This window comes from Condylura cristata, unplaced genomic scaffold, assembly GCF_000260355.1.
Source record: "Condylura cristata isolate star-nosed mole 26May11 unplaced genomic scaffold, ConCri1.0 scaffold00033, whole genome shotgun sequence".
NCBI lineage: Eukaryota > Metazoa > Chordata > Mammalia > Eulipotyphla > Talpidae > Condylura > Condylura cristata.
The window spans coordinates 2,095,987-2,117,591 of record NW_004567134.1 but is presented as its reverse complement, the minus strand read 5'-3'; the positions used below and the strand labels follow the sequence as shown (position 1 = coordinate 2,117,591).

Here is a 21,605-nt window from a genome sequence, read left to right as displayed (position 1 = left end):
TTTAAAAAAATACATTGTTGATTTTACCATAAGAAAAGGAAAAATGTGTTTATATTAACCATAACAACTTCAATACATCCCATTTATAATCTTAACGGCTAGCTCTTTATGTAATACATTGCCAAGTGATCAACTTTCAAAGAGTTTCACTTATCAATATTTACCTGTCATCGGGATAGCCTGAGTTTTGTCTCTCATCACACAGTAAAGCTAAGTAGCATGGGAAAAAATATGCTATTCTTTACAAAGTACAAATGGGGGCTTGGCTCTTTTACCAGTAACTAAATGACTATGGATGAGGCTGGAGAACATAGTAAACAAAAGGCCCATTGTTCAGTAAATAATCACATTCCATACGTTAATTTTATCAAATAAGCTACAAAAGGCTGCACTTTTCTAATCCTACCCAAGTAACTGCTAGACATGTTCCTGAAGGCCCATTTCCTTATCAAAGGCAGCATGTCTGATGTTCCTGACTGCCTTTTCTTTTTGTAGTGGACCTGCCCTTTTAAATACAATAAAGAAATCTACCTATGAGGGATTAGCTCCATGAACTTGGAAAAGTTATTCAAACTCCCAGCATATCCGTTTCCATGTCAATAAAATGGAAATAATAGTATGTATCTTCAAGATGTTACCAAAATTAAATGACATAGTACTTATAAAGCACTTAAGTGTTAGGCATAGTTCTAAGTACACACAGATACTCATTTGATCTTCATAATGAATCCCACTGCGTAGATACACTTGCCAAATAAGTAAGACCTATCCTTACAAAGTAGATATTTCTGGATGTGAATGGATAACTCAAATTCTGTTGGAAACAAAAGCATGACAGTGAGCAATTTTCCTACGTGACACAGCACAGGTCATGATACACAGCATGGGACATGGGCTTTCCAGGCCCAGCTCCCAGAAGCCTGCTCACAAGACAGGTAGCAGCACAGAGACCGCCCTTGCGCTGGCCGGTGGAGAGCCGCGGGTGCATCATGCTCTCTGCCAGCAGAGCATGTAGACTGGGCAGGTGAACTGGACTTGACATCTACAGTTGCAAAGAGGAGGGACTTTAGTAGAAGTCTTGATGCAACCCAGTTGCTTCAGACAAAAGCAGGCTTGAATTCAGAACCCAGTTCAAAGCCCACAGTCTTTTTGCATCCCAGCTAGCTCCTCAGACCCTCTGTCTAGCTTTTGTCATCTCCTGTCATATAATAGTGGGTCCAGCCAAGAGATGTGTGACAAGCACTCACACCCGGATATGCAGAGCCAGAGCCGGAAGCGACCCCCTTACTCATTTCTGTCATATGAAGCCATTCGTTCAGCTAGGTCCTCTACATCTGACAGAATGTTCTAAGCAATCCCAAATCTAAAATGTCAGGCCTCACACTATAGCACAATGCAAAGCCATATAGGTCTTTGCCCACTGGTGAAAGGTTGAAAGACCTCCAATGTGAAAACTACCTTCCCCAGCCTTCCAGGAAGAGCTCTGCAGCACTGAGCCCAAAGTCCAGTACACACACGGTCTTTCCCTCTGGGAACTGGTGACCATGAGCCCAGCACATCTGTCCCCCTCTGTGTTCTCAGCATCTCTCACAGAGCCCGACACATCAAAGCCGAGCAAATGTGAAGCTACTGAACGAAAGCTCACTTGGTCCTCAGTGTCTTCACTAAACTGAGTCCTCTAGTAAACCACCTCCCGATGCATCCATCCAGTCCTGTCCCTATGGGCGGACACATCTGCCAGAGAGGTAAATTTAGAGAGAGCTGAAGGAAAGACAACAGCAAGCGGTAAAGCAAAATGGTCTCTACTTACTCTTTCAACTAGGATTGACTCCCAACAATCTTATTGATGGAAATCAGCCCATTTTTCAGGAACACTTTCTTTCTTGCAGCTCAAGAAAAAAGTGCCCTCTGACCTACCAACTCCATAAGCTATTGCTTGTTCCACTCACCCAGGACTCCTGGTCTGCCCTGTCATGCACCACAAGTTTCTTTCCTCTCCCTGCTCTCACTGAACACCAAAAAAAAAAAAAAAACCTGCTCTCTTCTTTTCCCTGCTATTAAAACCTCTTTTATTTCAAGCTAATCTGTGGTTTATACCCAGTTCCCTATGGTCTACAACTTCTGTCATTTGACTTTGTTTCAACAATCCTGGGCCAATTCTTTTTCTTGAATTATTTGGTTCTGCAAGGTAAGGATTACTCTAACCCAACTTACAGTGAAGGGGAGCTCTCTACCCCAGGGTCTGTGTCCCCAGATCTGACAAACAGCAGGACTCTCCTAGGGAACAAGCATGGTAACGAGGTGCAGCGAGGTTGGCAGAGACAATCAGAGCTGTCCAGACACAGAGGCAAAGTGAAGCCCAGAACACACAAACAATGGGGGAAGTGGCTTGACTCATCAGATTTAGGTGAAGGGCGTTCTGTTCTTTGCATTTCTTTGCCTAAGTCCACAGTGTAGATTTCCTCTGCAAGCAGGTAATTAGCCACCTTGGCCCATTTACAAATAACAGGCCAGGTCTTGTTAGAACAGAAATTCAGGTAAGGGAGCCTTAGTCCCAGGAATCCCTTTTCAAACTGACTGCTAGAAATCTCAGGGTCAAATGTATGGTCCTTTTGCACAGTCTAATGGGTAATTTTGCCTGACTCGATTCCTTATGGTTCCTGAATCAAGTTTTTCCTTCTTCTTTGGCCCTAGTTTTAATTTATGATGACCTGTCACAATTTAGGTATCTTTATAAGCCTCCTTCCATTCTTTCTGAAACAAACAAGGAATAAATAAATTCTTGATTTATGTTCTCCAATACTTTCTTCTCCTCCAAAAGTCTATACATTACTGTTCAGAAAGGAAATCAGGATGTCTGATATAACATTTATTTTTCTAAAATTATAAATGTATTTAAGTTTTACAAGCAAAATTAAGGATAAATTCCAGGAGCCTCAGGACCTTTATATAATTGAGGACAGATATTTTTATTTTTTTTAAACCACCTACTTTCTGTATGGTAATGACACATTGTATTACAACCACACATTTGTGTATGTGTGAAATATTTTGCAAGAAGTTATTCCATGTGAGCTTGTCAGACAGCAAATTGCAAATTCTAAAATTAGTTTAAGAAGGAAAACTATTAAATTTATTTGAATTAATCCTTCCAGATGTTAACGAGGAAGCAGAGTTGAAAGGGGATATATAAATCTAGTGAACATGAACTTCAGATTTGGGAAATTAGAAGCAAAAAACTACCTGTGGTATCTCTTTCCCCCTGATTTGGGGAGGGGACGGCAGGGAGAATCCACATCATAAGATGGTCCAAGTTTTAGCCACAATTGTAAGTGCAAAGTCTCACTAAATGGAAGATACAGTGAACTGAAGTCAAAAGTCAACATTGCTGGCAATGGTGGCAGGAAATTAGATATGTAGACAAGTGTTCCCAAAGCAAGGAAGAAAATAATGCCCCAGCAATGAGCGAAGGTGCATGGGGATCCGGATAAAGAGATCACCTCTGCCATAGAAGAGTAAGGAGAGCATTTCTGTGGAGAAGGTATTATTACATCTGGGTCTTGGAACAGGTAGATTTCATAGGAAAGAAATTTGAAAGAAGGGCCTCATCAAGGCAAAAAGCAGAATTCTCTCACACTGTGATGACATCTGTAGTGTACAATGATGGGAGCCACAAGCAAAACTGTATGTCGATTCACCTTTACTAAGAAAGAATGGACTTGACTCAGGGCATTCATTCGTGAAGACTTGTGAGCAGAGTCTGGACGACTGTCATTTGCCATAAAGAGATGGACAATGTCAGAGTGACTCCTGACACAGTTAACTGAGGAGAAAAAAATTTAGGGAGGAGGAGAGATTGTTGTAACATCAGTAGCAGAGCAGAAAGGATGGGCAGGAGAAAGGATACTTGAAGGCCACGCTGATGCCAAATCAAGGCTCATATAACTATTTCTTTTTTTCCTTTTCTTTTTTTTTTTTAAAGATTTATTTATTTGTGCATACAGAACTGAGGTACAGGCCAGAGGCTCAGGGGCGACGAAAGGCTTCACCAGAGACAGAGTGGGGAGCAGAACAGGCAGATCCACGAAGTACACTGCTGAGGGGAGCAGCGGGCGGGCCAGGAGAGGTCTGCCGTGCCATGTGTCACCTCCGGGGCAGGCGGGGATCTAACTCATGCGGAAGTGGCTTAAGCTTCCTTGTGCTGTGCTTTAACCCGTTGTGCCACCAGGGAGGGCCAATATAACTATTTCTTAACTGTACTTTCAGCTCAGTGGTTAGAGGCACGCCACAAAGTGAGAGCACCTGAATTCAAGTCTACATTCCAATACAAATATATGACCCTGGGAAAGTCCCTTAGTCCCCTGTCCTTTGGTTTCCTGTCTGTAAAGGTGGGAGTTGTGGTTATTAAGCAAGCTAATGCAGGAAAAATGCCAGGCACATCAAAAGCTGTCCTGAAATAAGAACAATTGTCATTTGGCCTGTAGATACCATCAGATCGTTAGGAGGGCAAGCTCAAGATAAAGATGCCATGGTGCTCTGGTCAAAGGAGGTGACACAACCAAAGCCATCAGGACTTGCCACCAGGAGAGCAGCTCTGAAGGCACATCCTAGACACTGAGCACAGGCGACAGTGGGCCAGGCCACCTGGACTCAGGCCCCCTCCCTGCCACTTACCAAGCTGTCAGTGCTAAATAACTGTCTGGCATTATTATTGTTGTTGTAGTTAATGCTATTAACTTTGTTGTGTTGCACCCCAAACTTCCACGGGTGGCCTCTAATCTCATGACTCTCCAAAGCCTTACAGAAGTAAAACCAAAAAGAAAAGCTACAGAATTCAAAGAGAGGTAGCATCCTTTTGCTCATAAAAACATGCATATGAAAATGCTATTGTAAAAATACCCAAACTCACACCTTTCCCCCTTTCTGGTGAGATACCATTGGCAGCCTATCCCAACAGCAGTACTGCAGTGAGTGACTAGGATGGGGGTGGGGCGGGAGAGCAGAAATGTAGAAAACAGTGTTTTGGAAAAACTGATTTCCTGCAGGTTCTGAAGAGGTGAACATCAGGCATTCAGCGGAAGAACATGCCGTTCTAGACCAAAGAGTCTTGGCAATCAGGCCACTTGGAGATAAGAAGGGTTAAACTGGCCTGAGAAGAGAAAGTCTGCAAACTTGGCAGAAGCTGCAGCCAGGTATGAGAGAAACTGCCGGATAAAGAAAGACAAAACTGAAAAATCAGTGACAAGGACCTGATGTGAACTGGATCCCCTTGGAAATAGGAGGTTTCCCTTTTATTGGGACACACGCATTCTTTGAAAACACTACCTGCTGTTTGCTTGACTGAACGTTCAAAAGGCAGCGAAGTCTTTTAAGATCTGAATAGTCCCTAGGAGAAAGAACAATACAATGTCAGTCAACAGAAGATCCAGGTGCATGAGGTCCTGTTACTTCTGATGTCATCGCCACCAGAAGGCCGCCTGTGTAGACTAAGGCTCATGCCCACAGAAATTCCCTGTGGAAGCTCTAGAAATGATCAAGCATTTTGGTCAACATCATAACCCAGAGGAGCGGCTGTCAAGGCCCTACTCTATTTCCCAAAAAGCCACTACGTCTGGTGACTAGCTACTGCCTGAGTTAATAATTAGCAAAGACACAGTATCTAGGTTACCTGGTAGTGATTCCTTGCTGTTTCTTATCAGTTGATTTTTCTGTGGTCTTCACCTTTTTGTCTTGATCAGGCATTGTAAAACATCAATGCCCCCGAATTAACATGGCATTCCTTTCAAAGAAGGAAAAGAACTTCAGTTGAGTCAAGTGCTCCAAAACCTTCTCAATTAATACAGGCAAAATTCACTTGTAATAGCTATTTAAACACATAAACACTAGCATTTAACTCCTCATGCAATAGTTAAAATGTGAATACAAAGACCATTAATTATCATTCAAAGGTCTTTGGATACATTTAGGACAATTTCTGTTTAGGACATAATTTATAATGACAGTGGCCCATGAGTCATCATTGAATTCAGACATTCTGAGTCATTCTCTGCCTCAGCAAACATTATTCCGCTCGTCAGGAAAAGTACCCCATTTATATCCATATGCCAAGAACTGAAGCCCAACTGATGCTTTCTCAACAAGCGTCTTTATCTATATGCTTTTACTTCATGGGGTTCTTCCTCCATCATGCCTATAAGAGAACCAAAGAAATTCCCACTCATTTTTAAACAAGCATAACTGGTCACAGACAACACCCAAAATGCTGTGGAACTTCCAGTATTTCTCTAAAGCTTTTGAACTGTCACCTAAATCCCCAGGTGAGTCAGATCCACTCCTAAATTCTACAAGATGAAGGTCAGGTTTCCACGGCCCCTGAAGTCACCTAGCCATTCTCTTAGAAACACTACAGGCCCAAAATGGGAATCTCTTAAGCCAAACCCAATGTCACCTGGGACCAGACTGAACTGTAGTTTTAGCTCCTCTAGACACTTAAACCAGCCAGTCAGGAATTATTCAGTCAGCAAGAGTTAGGTATGTACCTGATGAGCCCTGCCTCCCCCATTAGGGAAGGAGCAACCTGCCCTCTGACTAGTGTGACTGACTTCTCCCTCCCTGGCCTCCTAGACTTATTCAAAACATGCTTCTTTTTGTACAACACTCGAAGCTCCTTTCTATCTGCTAGATTGGGAACTGTCCGATTCGTGACTCACTGGATAAAGTCAATAAGATCTTTAAAATGTACTCAGGTTGAATCTGGGTATTGTTGCTGTTGTTGTTTTTAAACAATAGGAACAGGGAGTCTGCCTGTCTGAGAATACATCCCAATAGTCTGTGCAATCTTCTGAATGAAGCTTTGTGGTTCCTCTTCCTAAGGTACACTTTAATACTCTTCCCACTCCCACTCAAAAGTTAAGGGTGAGCTCACCAATGGACAAAGAAAAAATGCATCTGTTTGCCTCTTTCACCTTAACTTCTCATTTAGTTTCCAGAAAAGACACAAAAACAAAGGTGAAGGTATCCCATCTTCAATCATGTAGCAAATACCAAATTAAATACACTATTGAATTTGACGGAAAGTAAAATTTTTCAACTGTGCTTCAATGCCCCAGCGTGACTCCAGAGTTTTCAGGCATGAAAAAGCATGCAACTCTGCCTCATACTTGCATGCCTCATTGGATTGTGAAATCGGTGGTCAAAATCCAAGTGTTTCAGAAGTATTTCAAGGCAAAAGGAATGCGCCCATGTGGTTTCACTGCAACAAAATCTAGCAAAATTGATTTTGTGAAATGTACAAAGATGGTTTATCCAAGGGTTTTTAAAAGGTTTTTCCTGTGGGTTCCTGCAATCAACAGCAGAGACAAGAGCCCTCTCAGGAGGCAGGCCCAGGGGCACCAAGGCCACCACCTGATTATGTAACTGTCTGCATGGTGGTCTCAGGATGACTGCCTGTGATAACCCCCAAATACTTTGCTGACTGGCAAATGTCTCTTGATTTATGGTTACGATGTCCCCTTCTCTGTTCCTTCAAACCCCTTACCCCATGTCGGTATTCTTCATACCATTATCACACGATCAGCTTTGACTTGCCTATATGTTTGCAATAAATGGCACAAGAACTTCTGCAAACTTGATCCACAACTGTTGTGTCCCTTACCATAGCATTCCCGGCACAAAGCAGCAAAAAGTGCCTGTTGCAGCATTCCCAATGTAATAACCCTGTGTGTCCCAATACAGTTGTCGTGTATTTTCCAGAGGAGCTGAAGTCAAAAATTGGGGACCAAGATTCTCATCACAGATGCACACCAAGAAAAGTGCAATATGAACATTTTAGGACTATTCCTAGAACATAACGCCACGTAGTCATTCACTCCACAAGCATTGACTGAGCATTTGCTAAGCCCAATCACACTGTGAAGATTGCAAAAGGTAAGAGAGGCTATCATGGGTATGCAGTTCTATACAAGCAAAGAAAACCCCACTTGGGAACCTTAAACACTTATTTTGTGAGATATTCAGATAGAGATTTGATTCAGCTTTTGCTTTCTCCGGAAAGGGAGGAAAGGGTGGAAGGAAGACAATCTGTATATTATTTTTTCAAAGCCAAAAGATCCCAACTTTTTGTATGGAGAGATAAAAGTACCCCCAAAGTCCTGAAATAAATGGAAATCTAATTTTACTTCTTCTCTCAAGGAAGAGGGAAAATTCCAGACAGACATACTGGCCTGTGGGCTTCAAATTCCTGCTCACACTATAGCTACAAACTTGCTTTAGAAGTGTTATTGAAAGCACAGTGATTAGCACTTGAAAATGTGTGGAAAAGCTGGCAGGTTTCTTCGGCTAAAAGATCACATCCACCATAATCAATCCATGTTAAACACCCAATCTTATTCCCTGGTTTAATCTCCATCATTTTGACTCAGTGTGTGAACAGAAAATAATCATCTAATAGTTTTATCAGTTTAAGATTAGCATCTACTCTGTGAGCTGGAAGAGTGAGAATAGATAACTCTCTGGAAATGTTCCACTTCATTAAACAGTAAACAAATTCACCAGAACCAGTAGAAACAGACAATTGCCTTTAGGATAAAAAATAAAAATCCTTTCCACTTGATGGTTGCTAAAATGGAAACTATTCAGGAAAAAAAAAAACAACTGTGGAAAGTTAGGAGTGCTTTAAAATACTTCATCTAGCCCCATTTTAAATTAACAAAAAGGATTATACTCCACTGGTGTTTATACCCCAAAATGGAGGTGGGGGGTGTGGTGCGGGGCAACACAGGGCAGTTCTTAAAGCAAGCTGCCCAGGGGCAGACAGTTTATTCCGGGCGCACTCCATGGCAGCTAAGGCCAGAACTCTCCAGAGGGCAGTTTCCATCAGGTTCCAAGGTGACCCCAGGCAGGACAGCTAAACCTGATGAAGAGAGCAGCTCTGGCTCCTCTTTGGTTAAGGGGCCGCAGAGAGGTCAAAGGCCCCTGGCACTCCTGTCTGGGAGCTAAGGAGACTCCAGTCCTTGGGGAGCATTCTTCAAAGAAAAGATGCAGGAACTGTTAAAAGCAAAAGACAGTGAAGCAGACACAGAACAGTCTGAAGGGATGGACTCTGGGTAGGCTGCGCCCAGCATCCCCTATGAACATGTCTGTGGAAGGGGAAGACATAAGGAAGTGCCGTGGGTACCACTGAGAAGCCACGCAAACGAGGCAGCAGCTCTTGGCACTGAGTGAGCTTGACCTCACCAGATGCTAGTGGGACAGGGCTGCTCCGCCCCGGCCCTCTTCCCTAGCCAGCCCCTCTCCCTAGGGGAATCTCTTGCAGTGGGTGGGTTTTTGTACCTTCCATCATTCCAAATATCCATATTCAGACCCCAAGCCATCCTGACTGCCTCAACTGTCAGTCAGCTGCTAGCTGGCTTTGGCCGACCTCCCAATTTAACCTGTGACCCGGCTCCCAGGGTTAAGGGAAAGAATCTCCTAAAGGAACTCTGCAGAGTTTTGTGGACTCTACCCCCTACTCCAGTGGTTGGAAACTACAACTCCCAGCAGTACCAAGGAGAGAACTGCGAGGACCCATGGGTGGAGCTAAGCAGGCATTCTGGGACTTTGGAGGATAAATAGGGAGCCATTTTTCCACCAGGCCTCTCATTGGGGCAAGGGATCTCCAGAGTGCGTGACTGGGGGCTATCAGCTAGCTTGTTACTAGAGCTCCAAGTCAGCCCTGCTGGTTAGAGACTCTAGTTACCTTGTATCTCTCTCTCTTTCCCTGGGTTGTTCCTTTTTCTTTCCCTTTTTGTATATAAACCCATTATTGACCCTTTTGTGTGTGCCTGCAGTACAACAAGATTTTAAGCACCTGGGTGAGGACCCACAGCCAGGCAGCCTAGTTCACACTGGGGTGCCCTGTAACGCCAGTACCAAATTCCATCTCAGGCAGATATTCTAGAGGAATTCAGGGGCCTTTCCTGACCCCCGTCTTTCCTTGACCTCCCACCATCAAGCCCTCTGCTTTCCCCTCTGCACTCCGGGCAGCCGTCACTGTGCGCTCCCACTGCCTCCTCACAGCGTTCACCCTTCTCTGTCCACAGGAACCTGGGGTGGTGGGGGAAGGGGCTGTGCCACTAATTTCAAAAGTAAATCAGGTCATGCCCAGCTGGCTCACAACCTTTCTGCGACTTCCTGTTGTACGAGGCGCCTTACCCTGACCCATCGCTTAGCCCGCCCCTTCTCCATTGCTCCCCTCCAGCAGGCCAACTGTCCCCCTGGCGGCGAACATGCCAGTCTCATTCTTGTCCTCAAGCCTTGGCACTTGCCACTCACTGTCCTCATATTCTCAGGCAGGCCCCGTCCTGTCCATCCGGGTCTCTGCCCAGACGCCTCTGAGTGTGAACCTCAGCAGCACACCAGCCCCGAACTCATACTCACCCTGCGCCCATCAGCACCCATGTTCTCTTGCCCATTTATGGGTCTCCTTGCACAAGATCACAAGCCCCATGTGGGCAGAGATAGTGTCTCTTTTAGCCACAAAAATAATCCCCGCCCCCAAAACGCAGGCCAGCACTGACTGCGCATGCATGACGTGACCAATAGAAGCCCCCCAAATATATTTGTGTCAAAATCTGAAAGGAGAGCTCAGGTGGTATCGCTGAAGCTGGTGAATTATTTGCTTTTTTAACGGTTAATTTTTTAAATAATATAATAGTTTATTTTTACATCATTTTGTGCCTTTTTCCGTCTCAGTTGTAATCCCCGTGGGCTTCCCATCACCAAATCACCCGTGTGCCATCACTACAATCCAGTGCACTCCCCCGCCCCCATTTTTTAATCCCATTCCCCACTCCATCCTTGTAAAATGTCTCTGGTATATAGTTGTTTGTTATTATTATTATTTCCCCCCCGATCCTTTATACTACTGCTAATAGTGAAACCATCTGGTTATTTTTCCTCTTCTTTCTGGCTTAAGCATGATCCTTTCCATCTCCATCCATGTTGCTGCAAAAGGCATGTGGTTTATCTTTGATTGCTGAGTAATATTCCATTGTGTATATGTATACCACCTCTTTTTAATCCAGTCATCTATTTTTGGGCATTTGGGTTGATTCCATGTCTTTCCTTTTATAAATAAAGCAGCAATTAACAGTTAATTTTAGGATTTGGGTTGCTTTTGGTCCCCCAGCCTGGTGCTCCTGATTGGTGCCCAGGACACGCTGTAACCCCTAAATGTAAAACCTGCAGTTGCCTGGTTACCCCACCGGGCCAGGGACTGGGCTCCCTGATTCACCAGACCCAGGGCAGAGAAACAAGAATTACTTACTGACTCAAAGAATTAATGAGTAGATAAATGGATTTTTTTTTATTTGTGTCATTATTCTTTTAGTTCAAAAATCTCTCAGGATGCTCACTAAAGTTGCAATAATCCTGGACACACTCAGGAATATACTCCATCTTTAGGAGGGAAATCCAAGTTCCATCTGGAATGATATTCATGAACAGTGCTTCACAAACTATCTGTGGTGCACAGTTGGTTGGGTTTGATTTGTTTTGTTTTTGTTTTTAATTTTCAGCCTTCTGTGAGCTGATGCCTTGGTCTATATCCTGTGCAGCATGAAAGCCCACCGGTCACCACCTGGGATATCCTGTTAAACAGTGAAAGCACTTCTAACCTTCCGCACTTATCTTCTGGTGGACCAGAGCATACCAGTAACATACCAGTCTGGCCTAGATTACTGAACTACATTCTTTCAAATGAGATATTGCCACCCTGGATGACTGATTTCCTGAGACCCACTGTCAGCAGGAGACCCAAGGCAGTGGTTGTTAGTCCCAGGAGAGCCAGCAGAGGGCGAGTGAGCCTGGAGAGAAGGGGTCCTGGCCTTGGGGACCTTCCACCAAGGGTCCTCAACCTCTGGAAGAGAACAGCTTCATTGAGAAAAGGCCACCAACACTAAAGACTGAAAAAAGAAACCACTAGTTTCCTAACATTTACTTTACATATGAAATGAAGCCAGAGACATTGCAAGATCTGCTATTCAAACACTTGTTCATAGATACATAGATTTTTTTCCTTTACTTCTAAGTTGGAAAACTGAGATTTAATTCAGTTTATTTTTTTCAGGGAGTGAAAGCGGGCACAGATGTAAAGGATAGGTATAAAATCCAAATGCATGCTACTTGAAGGACAGGAACTTTGTACATCTCATCTTGAGGCACAGTGCTGTCTGGTGGGAGAAATGATCTTCTTTACCTCACTGGGCCAAAAAATGGGTTGTTGCTTATAGCTCTGGTCAAGTACAGACACAGTCACAGCACTGAGTCATTGTTGAAATTTTTTTTCTAATCCATTTTTTTAAATGAAACTATAAAGTAATTCCCATCTTCTATTGTCACTTGAAATTTGGGTTAATGCTAAAAGAAGTCCCCAAAGACACACCTCAGTTGCTCGTGATCTCTTGGTAATTGCAGGGTAAACACATATGACAGAGAAAGAAATCCATGCCATGGTGAAATTACCTAATTGACTGTAATTAATCTAAATTGTGTAATATAATCCACTAACTAAATAGCACGGTGTTTGTGATATGCTTTTCAGATTCTCTTCCCAGACGTTCTTTTTTAGTCCATAACTGCAAAAGCTGCTCACTCAGAAGATCCTTAAGTGGCTTCAGCTTTATTAGAAATAGAATGGAAAGTCATTTGATTGGTTTTGTAGAACACCTCTAATTCCACAAATGCCTCTCCTCCCCTTGCTTCACAGACTGCATCTTTGTAAATATTCCATTTCATTTACTGATGGTGGAAAAAAACTGCACTTAGGAAGTAATAACAGTAGGGCGTTAGCATGACTAAAGGTAATTGCCACTTTGACTACATCAAGTTTATTATTTTAAAAAAGCACAAAAATAAACTCCACGACTCCTACCACAAAAGGAAGTTAGAACTTCCTTGTACCAACAACAGAATCCTTCTTCTCTTGATGAATTATGTCCGACCTCTATACCAGAGGACAAGTTACAGTCCTGTCTGTGCTCGACTAGACATTAAAGAAACTTCCAGTCCCCTAACAGACAACACAAAAAGAAAAATTCACTTCCAATGCTTTCACTGCCTTTTTTTCCTTAAAATTCCTTTAATTGGGGTTCACTGAAAACAAGATATGATACACACAAAGCAGGCAGAAATAAGGAAAAGGTATTAAAGGCATCAGCCAAATGTTCTTTTTTAAATCTTGATCCTTCTACCATGAGGGTGAAAAGGTTACCCTGAGGAGGAAAGCAGATGGGATCACCCCATGCTATCTCTGCAGCTTTATATAAGTCTTAAATTATTTCAGAATACACACTTAAAACTGCACTGACGGCCCTCCCTGGTGGCGCAACAGCTTAAAGCGCAGCCCTAAGAAGCTAAAGCCACTTCAGCATGAGTTCAAGCCCTGACTGCCCCAGAGGTGACCCACATGGCACGGCAGGCCTCTTCTGACCCACCCACTGCTCCCCTCAGCAGTGTACTTTGTCACTCGGCCTATTCTGCTCCCCACTCTGTCTCTGGTGAACCCTCTCACCGCCCCTGCATCTCTGCTTGTACCCCAGTTCTGTATGCATAAATAAATAAATCTTTACAAAAAACCTTCCAGTAACTCCCCCCAATACTTACAAAGAATCATTGCTTTTATTCTCACAGCTTTTAAAATTAGTAACTAGTAAAATTTGTCAATTTTAAGTCAGTTGTGTTTTAGAAGACACAGGATGCATTGATTAAATGGGTCAAATTACTGGAAAAGAAAAGACACAACACAGAAGCCCGTGACATAGATCAAAAAGCCAAGGATGTCACGTGAGACGCAGGACTCGCTAATGCCTGTTCCAGCTCAAAAAAGACTCTGGTTCTCTACACTGAGCTTGCTTTTTATCACCATGACACACTGCCGTGTGGTCCTTCAAAGGGGAGTGGGTATGTGTGAACTCAGCAGAATGGAAATAGTGATGAGAGAGAAACTTGGAGGACGGGGAGCTCACACCTTCAGGCCCAAAGCAGAATGCAAACTCCTGGAAGCCAGCTGAGGCTTCACTCAACCCCAGAAGGCTCCCCCTCCCCAGAGGGATTCAAAATCACATTAACATGGAAGCAACACAGAACAACTGCACAGAATAAACAAAACAGCTCTCCAGGTCTGCCAATCCTGATCCAGGGCCCTTTGTTGAACTGATGAGGAAACTGAGGCCCAAGGAGAAAGAATGTATCCACGGCCAGCATCTTTAGGAGTGGAAGGACAACATAGCCTAGTTCACCTTCAGGATTTAAGTCTTGCTGGCAAACTCCTGGTAAATGGAAAAGAGAGAACTTGTTGATATTGGCCGTGGGCCAAGGGCAAAGGGTGATATGATAACAATTGATGCTTGCATAACTTCACCTCCCAGACCCAAAGGGCTTACAAACATCCATTCATTCATCCGGCTTGGTTCATGTGAACTAGGTAGGTGGTTTATTTTTACATCATCATATGGTGGAAAACAAAGACACAGTTGCCACAGAAACTTCACTGGCAACAGAAGATGGCCAGCAAAGGGCAGGTATGATCAGAGCCCTGCTCCTCAGCCAGTGGACTCCACGCCGTCTTTGTGCAAATAGTGTATACTGTGAACAGCTTTCTATTTTATATTTAAACAAGAAATAGGGGGAGTGTATAATACAAACAATTCTGGGCCTTCCCTGGTGGCGCAACAGGTTAAAACACAGCACTATGAAGCTACCGCGGCCACTGCAACACAAGTTCCATCCCCAGCCAGCGAGTGACCCACATGGTGTGGCAGATCTCTCCTGACAAACCCGCTGCCACCCTCAGCAGTGTATTGAGTACATCTGCCTGTTCTGCTCCCTACTCCATCTCTGGTGAATCCTCTCCCCCCCCCCCCCGTACCTCTGGCCTGTAGCCAGTTCTGTATGCACAAATAAATAAATTTTTTAAAATATACAAACGATCCTAGTAGCATGCCAAACGAATGTCCCGCTCTCATTCTCCAAGAACACACTGACCATCTGCTGTCCCTTAAACACCCTTTGAGAGTCTGCCTTTACTCTCCTCTGGCTGAGACTAATGCGAGGCGGTCGAGAGTTCTTCTCCAAAGTCAGCTACAACTGGACGCAGCAGCTCTCACTAACGTCTTCTTCTGGTCTAGCTTTATTCTTGTGCACATGTCTTTAACAACCAGCATGGATGTCAGTTCCATGGCTCCCTTCCCTGCCACTGTACCGTGGTGCCTTGCATGACCCAAGTTTACTCACCACTGAAATGGGAAAAGGTTTCCACACCCAAAAAATAACCTACCCGAGCAAACCACCGAACACATAAAATCTGCGCTAATAGCTGGTGAAAGTATGGATAACACAGCCAGCAGAAGTCGTTTCTGGGCCAGGAGCTTGGAGGGGACACTCTGGCCACTTGGGTGCGAGTCCTCAGAGCAGTTGCAGTGACACAAACCCTCAACACTGTGTTTCCTTTAATAACCTCATTGGGTTTCTTTTGGCTTTCAATGTCAGATACCAACGTAGGGCTTCCATAAAAGCTAAGTGGTCAAATGAACTTCCGAACAGCGGGGGTTTTCTATAATACTATGTTTTTATGGGCACTGCAAAAAATATCTACCAACAACTCAGCATGTGTGTGTGTAGGAGGGAGAGAGAGAGAAAGAGAGGGAGAGAGGGGGGGAGAGAGAGAGAGAGAGAGAGAAAGAGGGAGAGAGAGGGAGAGAGGGAGAGAGAGAGATTGTAAGGGGGAAAGGATGTCCTGAAAACGAACTCTACAGATACAGGTCTTGTGGACTTCACCCCCATCCCAGACACCAGAACTACAAATCCCAGCAACACTAAAGGGAAGAGAGCTGGGTCTGAGAGTGGAGTTAAGCAGTGATATTTGGATACAAAACCAGAATGTGGGCTTTGGCCTTGTGGCTTGCAGCTTGTCTCTTGGCTCTTCGCCAGCCTTCAGCATGCCATTGGGGGGCCAGGTCAGGAGAACTGGTAGCACACATCAACCAACTTATCTCTCTCTCTCTTCCCCTGAGTTATTCATCTCCCTTTCCTCTTGTAAATAAAACCATTACGAACCTTTTTGTGTATGCCTGCAGTTGAATCTTTTTTTATTTTTTTAAAGATTTATTCATGCATACAGAACTGAGGTACAGGCCAGAGACACAGGTGCGGTGAGAGGACTCACCAGAGACAGAGTGGGGAGCAGAACACAGGCCGAGTGACGAAGTACACTGCTGAGGGGGGCAGCGGGTGGGTCCAGGGAGGTCTGCCACGCCATGTGGTCACCTCTGGGGCGGGGATCGAACTCATACTGAAGTGGCTTTAGCTTCTGAGTGCTGTGCTTTAACCCGCTGCACCACCAGGGAGGGCCCCTGCTGCTGAATCTTAAGCGCACAGGTGAGGACCCACAGTCAGTTTACCCACATTGGGTTGCCCTGTAACAAAATCATAAATATACAGGTTCTGCCAGATGAGAATGCTGATACTGGGACTTTAAAAAGCAAGAATAATATTTTATTATCCAGCCAAAGAGGTTAAATAAGAACACCAGAAATGTCAAAAATGTCATCTACACCATTGGGTGTTAGATGCATGGGTGAGTTTTGAGCTGGAGTTAAGGACAGCGCAGTGGAGAGAGGTGTCCAGGTGCACAAGCATGAGCACTGGGTTCCCCGACGGCAGCCAACTTCAGGGAACAAAAGAGTCTCGAATAAATCACAGCCTTTTGGGCTGACCAAGTGACATCTGCCTCTTACTCATCCCCAACCCTGTTTGGTCTTTTCTGACTGATTTTCAGGCAAGTTTGTTTCCTGTCTACTTACTTCCTTTTATCCTTAAGCTGCCAACTCCCGCATCTAAAGTTCCGACATCACTTAACCAGTTGCAGTAATCATTTATGTTCCCTCAACTTCCGGCTTCTCTCTTCCTCTTCTCAGTAACAGGGAACACCATATTCTTCACAGAGCAACAAAAGCTCCCTTTTATTGGTACAAACATGACCAATTAAGCCTTCCTGAGCTTCCCATATCTCTGAGGATAAAGACAAACCAAAGCCTATGAGGGGCTCTGTGCCACCTCAGCCACACCCCCCACCAGCCTGTCCTGACAGCTGGCCCCTGAGTCCCTACCCTAGCACTCTTCTCCTGGCACCCAAAGACCTTCACTCATGGACACAGGATAAGATTGACATGGGAAATTCTGAAGGCTTCCTCTCAACCCAAGTCTCTATTCTGCAAAAAAAAGAAAAAAAAATGTTCTGAATTCTTGACGAGATCACAGTTCTACCATACACTGACGTGCAATTCTTAATTAAAGGCAAATCCAGGCAACAAGTTAACAAACATGCATGTCTTTCTCCAGTAGTTTACCAAAAACTAGTCAGGGGAAGGGGCCATGGCTCCTCCCTGGCACCTTGCACAGCACAGCTAGTTATAAATGCAGAATTAAATAAATGATTGTTGAATGAGTGAATGAGCAGATCCCAAGTGAAATGTGACTGGGCAGCTCCAGGTTTAAGCAAAGTGTCATTTAGAGATGGACAATAAAGAGAATGAAAAACCAACTGTCAGCAAGTGACTTTGCCCCAGCTGACCAGTATCCAGGGATTACAGAATGTTGGTTTGACAAAAATCCCATTACAAACACAAGGAAGCCACAAAAATCAAGAAGATATTCATGTTTAAATATGGACTAACTTAAATACACACGCCACTGAAGTTCCCCAAGGAGAGATGGGGGTTCGCCATGGGGTCAAGTGTAGCCACGCACGCTCAGCTCATCCCGGGTCTCCACCGTGAGAAGTGGCGGCTTGGGAATGTGAGTTCTGGTCACTTCTCTGGGATCAGCATCAAAAGGAGCGATGGTGGCTGAGACCTGGCTTCCACTCACCGAGTGACTTCAAAAAGCCCACAAACTTCTCTGATTACTAGTTTCCTCTTTTACCAAAAACTACAATAACAAGACCCACCATCCAAGGTGGTAGTAGCTCACACTAAAAAAAGTGAAACCCTTTTCAATCTTTTCATAGCTAGAGAAATACTACTGATGGCCACGGTTATGATGGTGAAGGCTCTAAATACTGTCTTTGGTCACATATTGCTGCTTCATTCTGAAAGCAAAGTGATGCTTATTTTAAAACTTTGTGTTCAGTAACTTTGATTCGCTGATGAAACATAATAGACACAAAATTTTCGACAATTCTCATTTCAAGCTCACAAGGAGTCTTCCTTTTAATTTTTTGAACCCAGTTATTCAGGATGTGTTCCTGCAAGCACATCAGTGTGGTCGCTGAAACCTCAAAGCAACACACAAGGCAGGGAGTGCTGTTTCTCCAACTTAAACAGGAAGAAGTGAGGCTCTGAAAAGTTACGTAACTTGGCGGAGAGCAAACCATCGGGCGAGTAGAGGTTTATGTGCTGTGGCAGTGCTGTTCTAGGTGTTTTCCAGATGTTCACGGACTCTCCTCACGGTTTAAGGCAGCTGCCATTACTGTCCCCTTCACAGATCAGGGAACCGATGTTAGGTAACTGGTCCAGGTCACACAACTGCCAAGTGGCAGAGCATGGATTTGAAGCCAGGCAGAGCCCTCCCTTATTTATCTAGTCCCTGCACTAACTCTCATTTATTGGTGGTTTTATGCTGCTCTTTCTTGGCCTGACTGAATTTTCTAGATAGATGTTTACCTTTTTTAAAAAAAAAATATTTATTTATGCATACAGAGCTGGGTACAGGCCAGAGGTGCAGGCACGGTGCAAGGATTCACCAGAGACCGAGCAGGGAGCAGAACAGGCAGATCTACTGAAATACACTGCTGAGGGGAGCAGCAGGCAGGTCAGGAGCGGTCTGCTGTGCCATGTGGGTCACCTCCAGGGTGGGGATCAAACTCATGCTGAAGTGGCCTTAGCTTCTTAGTGCTGTGTTTTAACCCTCTGTGCCACCACGGAGCACCCAGATGATGTTTGCCTTTTTAATAATCAAGTGTTATTTTATACACACTTTAGTCAAGTTAATTAACAGTTCCTTGTCTTTTATGCAAAATTCACTAAATATTGTTCTACTTTTTCGTGGTGGCTGAGGCAGTGTCATGAGTGCAGTACTTTGATCATTCTGCCTCTGGATTTTAATTTACTTTTCATAGGGGAGTTTTCTTTCGGTCTTTTTTTTTTTTTGCCTCTTTGACTCTGCTGAGGGTTTGTCAGGGTAGAACCCATGTCAATAGTAACTACTCCAAAGGAAAGAGTTAATAAGTCCTCAGTTGAGGTCAACTTCACAGACTTGAGCACATGACTTTATCATGACAATTGCAGATTTCAGCTGAGATGAGGGAAAGTCTGGCCTATAGATAAGTTATCTGTAACTATTTTACCAAATGAGAAATCATCTATTTTATTCAGAGCTTAATTTCATTGCTGTTATTCAACCCTCAGACGCATCACGCATATACATGGGGACTTTTAAAATTCACTTTCTACAAAAAACCAAATTTTTAAAAAATACTAAATTCATTCTCTAACCCAAGGTTCACATACTGTCGAGACTCACATTTTCTATACCTCACTCCCCACCCCTGTTCCGCTTTGTTAAGTAGAACATAACAAACAGTTGAGCCCTGGCACTTTTTACAGATTCTAAGGATTCCACATTTAGTAACTCATGTAATCCAAAAACTCCATTTACAGGTTAGGAAACTGGGTACAAAAATGAAGTCACTTGTTGCAGGGGCTCGTGCCAGGAAGCTGGGATTTGAACCTGGCAGTCTGACTGGGGAGTGTGTTTCGTGGTTGCTCCTCTACTGCCCACAAGAATCCCAGTTCTAAGGGAACAGTGAATTCATTGCCAGTGACCTTCTAGCTCTGCTCAGCCTCTCCAAGTGCTCAATTCACATCAAGATAATTTTGACCTCAAGGTTTAATAGGCTTGACCAGGCAAGGTAATATTCAGGCCCTTCTTTCACCTCCTCAAGTCTTGGCTACTTGCACTTTCTTTTGACCCACCCTGTTCTGGCATGGTGCCCTGCACCCACCAGGTCGTCAATAAATACTCACTGAATGAATGAGTCTTATTTGCAGAGAGCTGATGGCGTACACAAGTTTGTGATCAAGCAGTATGTTGTGTTGTAAGGTGATGACCTAGAAGCTGCACAGCTGAATCAAAAGGTTTGTTTTTACCTTTGTGAAAGTAACACTTATGAAATATAATTTTCATAGTTGCAAACAGGTGAAAAGTTACCACCTAGACTGCACTTTGCATTTGAGACAGATGATGCCCAGTTAAAACAATCCCATGAAGCCCATTGCACTGATAAAGATATTGATTAGAGGCTGTCATTTTCTGGGGCTGCAGAGCTAAAATGCTGAAGCCCGAATTCAAACCCACATGTTTTTGAGGCTAAACCAAGGCATGAAATATAGACTACGGATTGGCATACAGTGTACTGAAAAACAGTCTTGAAATAAAAATAAATCCCATAAATCCAAAAGTCAGCTTTAATAAGCAAAAATTTCATTGACCAGATGCTATTTCTGACTTTTCTTGAACTAGCAAGGATGCCATGAAAAACGGTAACTTCACATTCAAGAGATTCATTCATTTAATTAGTGCTTGTGGAGCCCGGGAATGTAGTGGTGTCATGGTCTACAGAGTCTAAAAGAGGAAGCAGGAAACTGATGGGGCAACACCTAGGGAATGATTTGGGGAGCCGCTGTGGAGAGGTGCAAACTGTGGAGTCCCTCCTAGGCAGTGTGAACAACAGGTGAAATGACGACATACAGGAGAGAACGTGAAATGCTTTGGGAACAACCAAGATGGAAATGCAGCGGAAGGCCCTAAATTATGGTTCGGAGTAAGTTCATCCTCTTTGCAGGAAATGAAATGCCCATTTACTTCTTATAAAGATCAGTCTAATGATGGCAAGAAAAAAAAATGAATTAGATAGGGTCAGATTAGAATAAGGGAAAAGGGAGGGGTGTTGAATATGAACAAGGGGCTAGTGGAACCGTAACAGAGATGGTCATAACTGAGTTGACAGCTATTCAGAAAGTATCGCCTTGATAACTGATGGAAATGCAGAAGAGGCAGGGTCAAGTATATCAAGCAGGTCATGATTTGGGTAACAGAATAGAGGCTGGTGCCCACATACGGGACAGAAAAGCAAAGGGTCTAGGGAAGGATGGTGCTTAGGGTTGCGAGTGTGGGATTAACTGGTGCTGGGTTTTGGGGTGGGGAGCTCAGTGGAGCAGTCTAGGGTGGGAGGAGACCTTCCAGTAATCAGCAGAGACGGTTCTCAAAACCAGTAAGTGGACGGTCTCACTCACGTGGAGCTTGAAATGCAGAGGGGCCACTCCCAGTGGCATCACATTTGGAGAAGGCAGAAAAGCACCCCCAAGGTTTTATGAATGAGCCTCTAGAGATGCCGAGGCAGACTGGAAGAGACACTGAAACTCCTTTTAACCACAATTCCTCCTCAAACTGAGGAGGACCCAACACCAAACCTCGACGCCCACAGTGACTCGCCTGCCCCCGCCTCCGTCGTCGAGTGAGCCTGACTCCCTAGGCCTTGGGCTGTTCCGCAAGCCCCAGTGGGCATTCCC

At 44.1% G+C, this 21,605-nt stretch overlaps 1 protein-coding gene across 1 annotated transcript in view; it reads right to left on the bottom strand.

Moving 5' to 3' along the window:
* The window catches only part of NEK10 (NIMA-related kinase 10), a 158,568-nt gene that overhangs the window by 136,705 nt on the left and 258 nt on the right, over positions 1 to 21,605 (bottom strand). The window contains exons 2-3 of the mRNA XM_004692270.2: positions 5,669 to 5,779; positions 5,326 to 5,386 (exon numbers count right to left, since the gene is read on the bottom strand). Of these exons, the coding sequence (XP_004692327.1) occupies positions 5,326 to 5,386; positions 5,669 to 5,742 (135 nt within the window). The 5' untranslated portion in view covers positions 5,743 to 5,779. The remainder of the gene's footprint in view (positions 1 to 5,325; positions 5,387 to 5,668; positions 5,780 to 21,605) is intronic.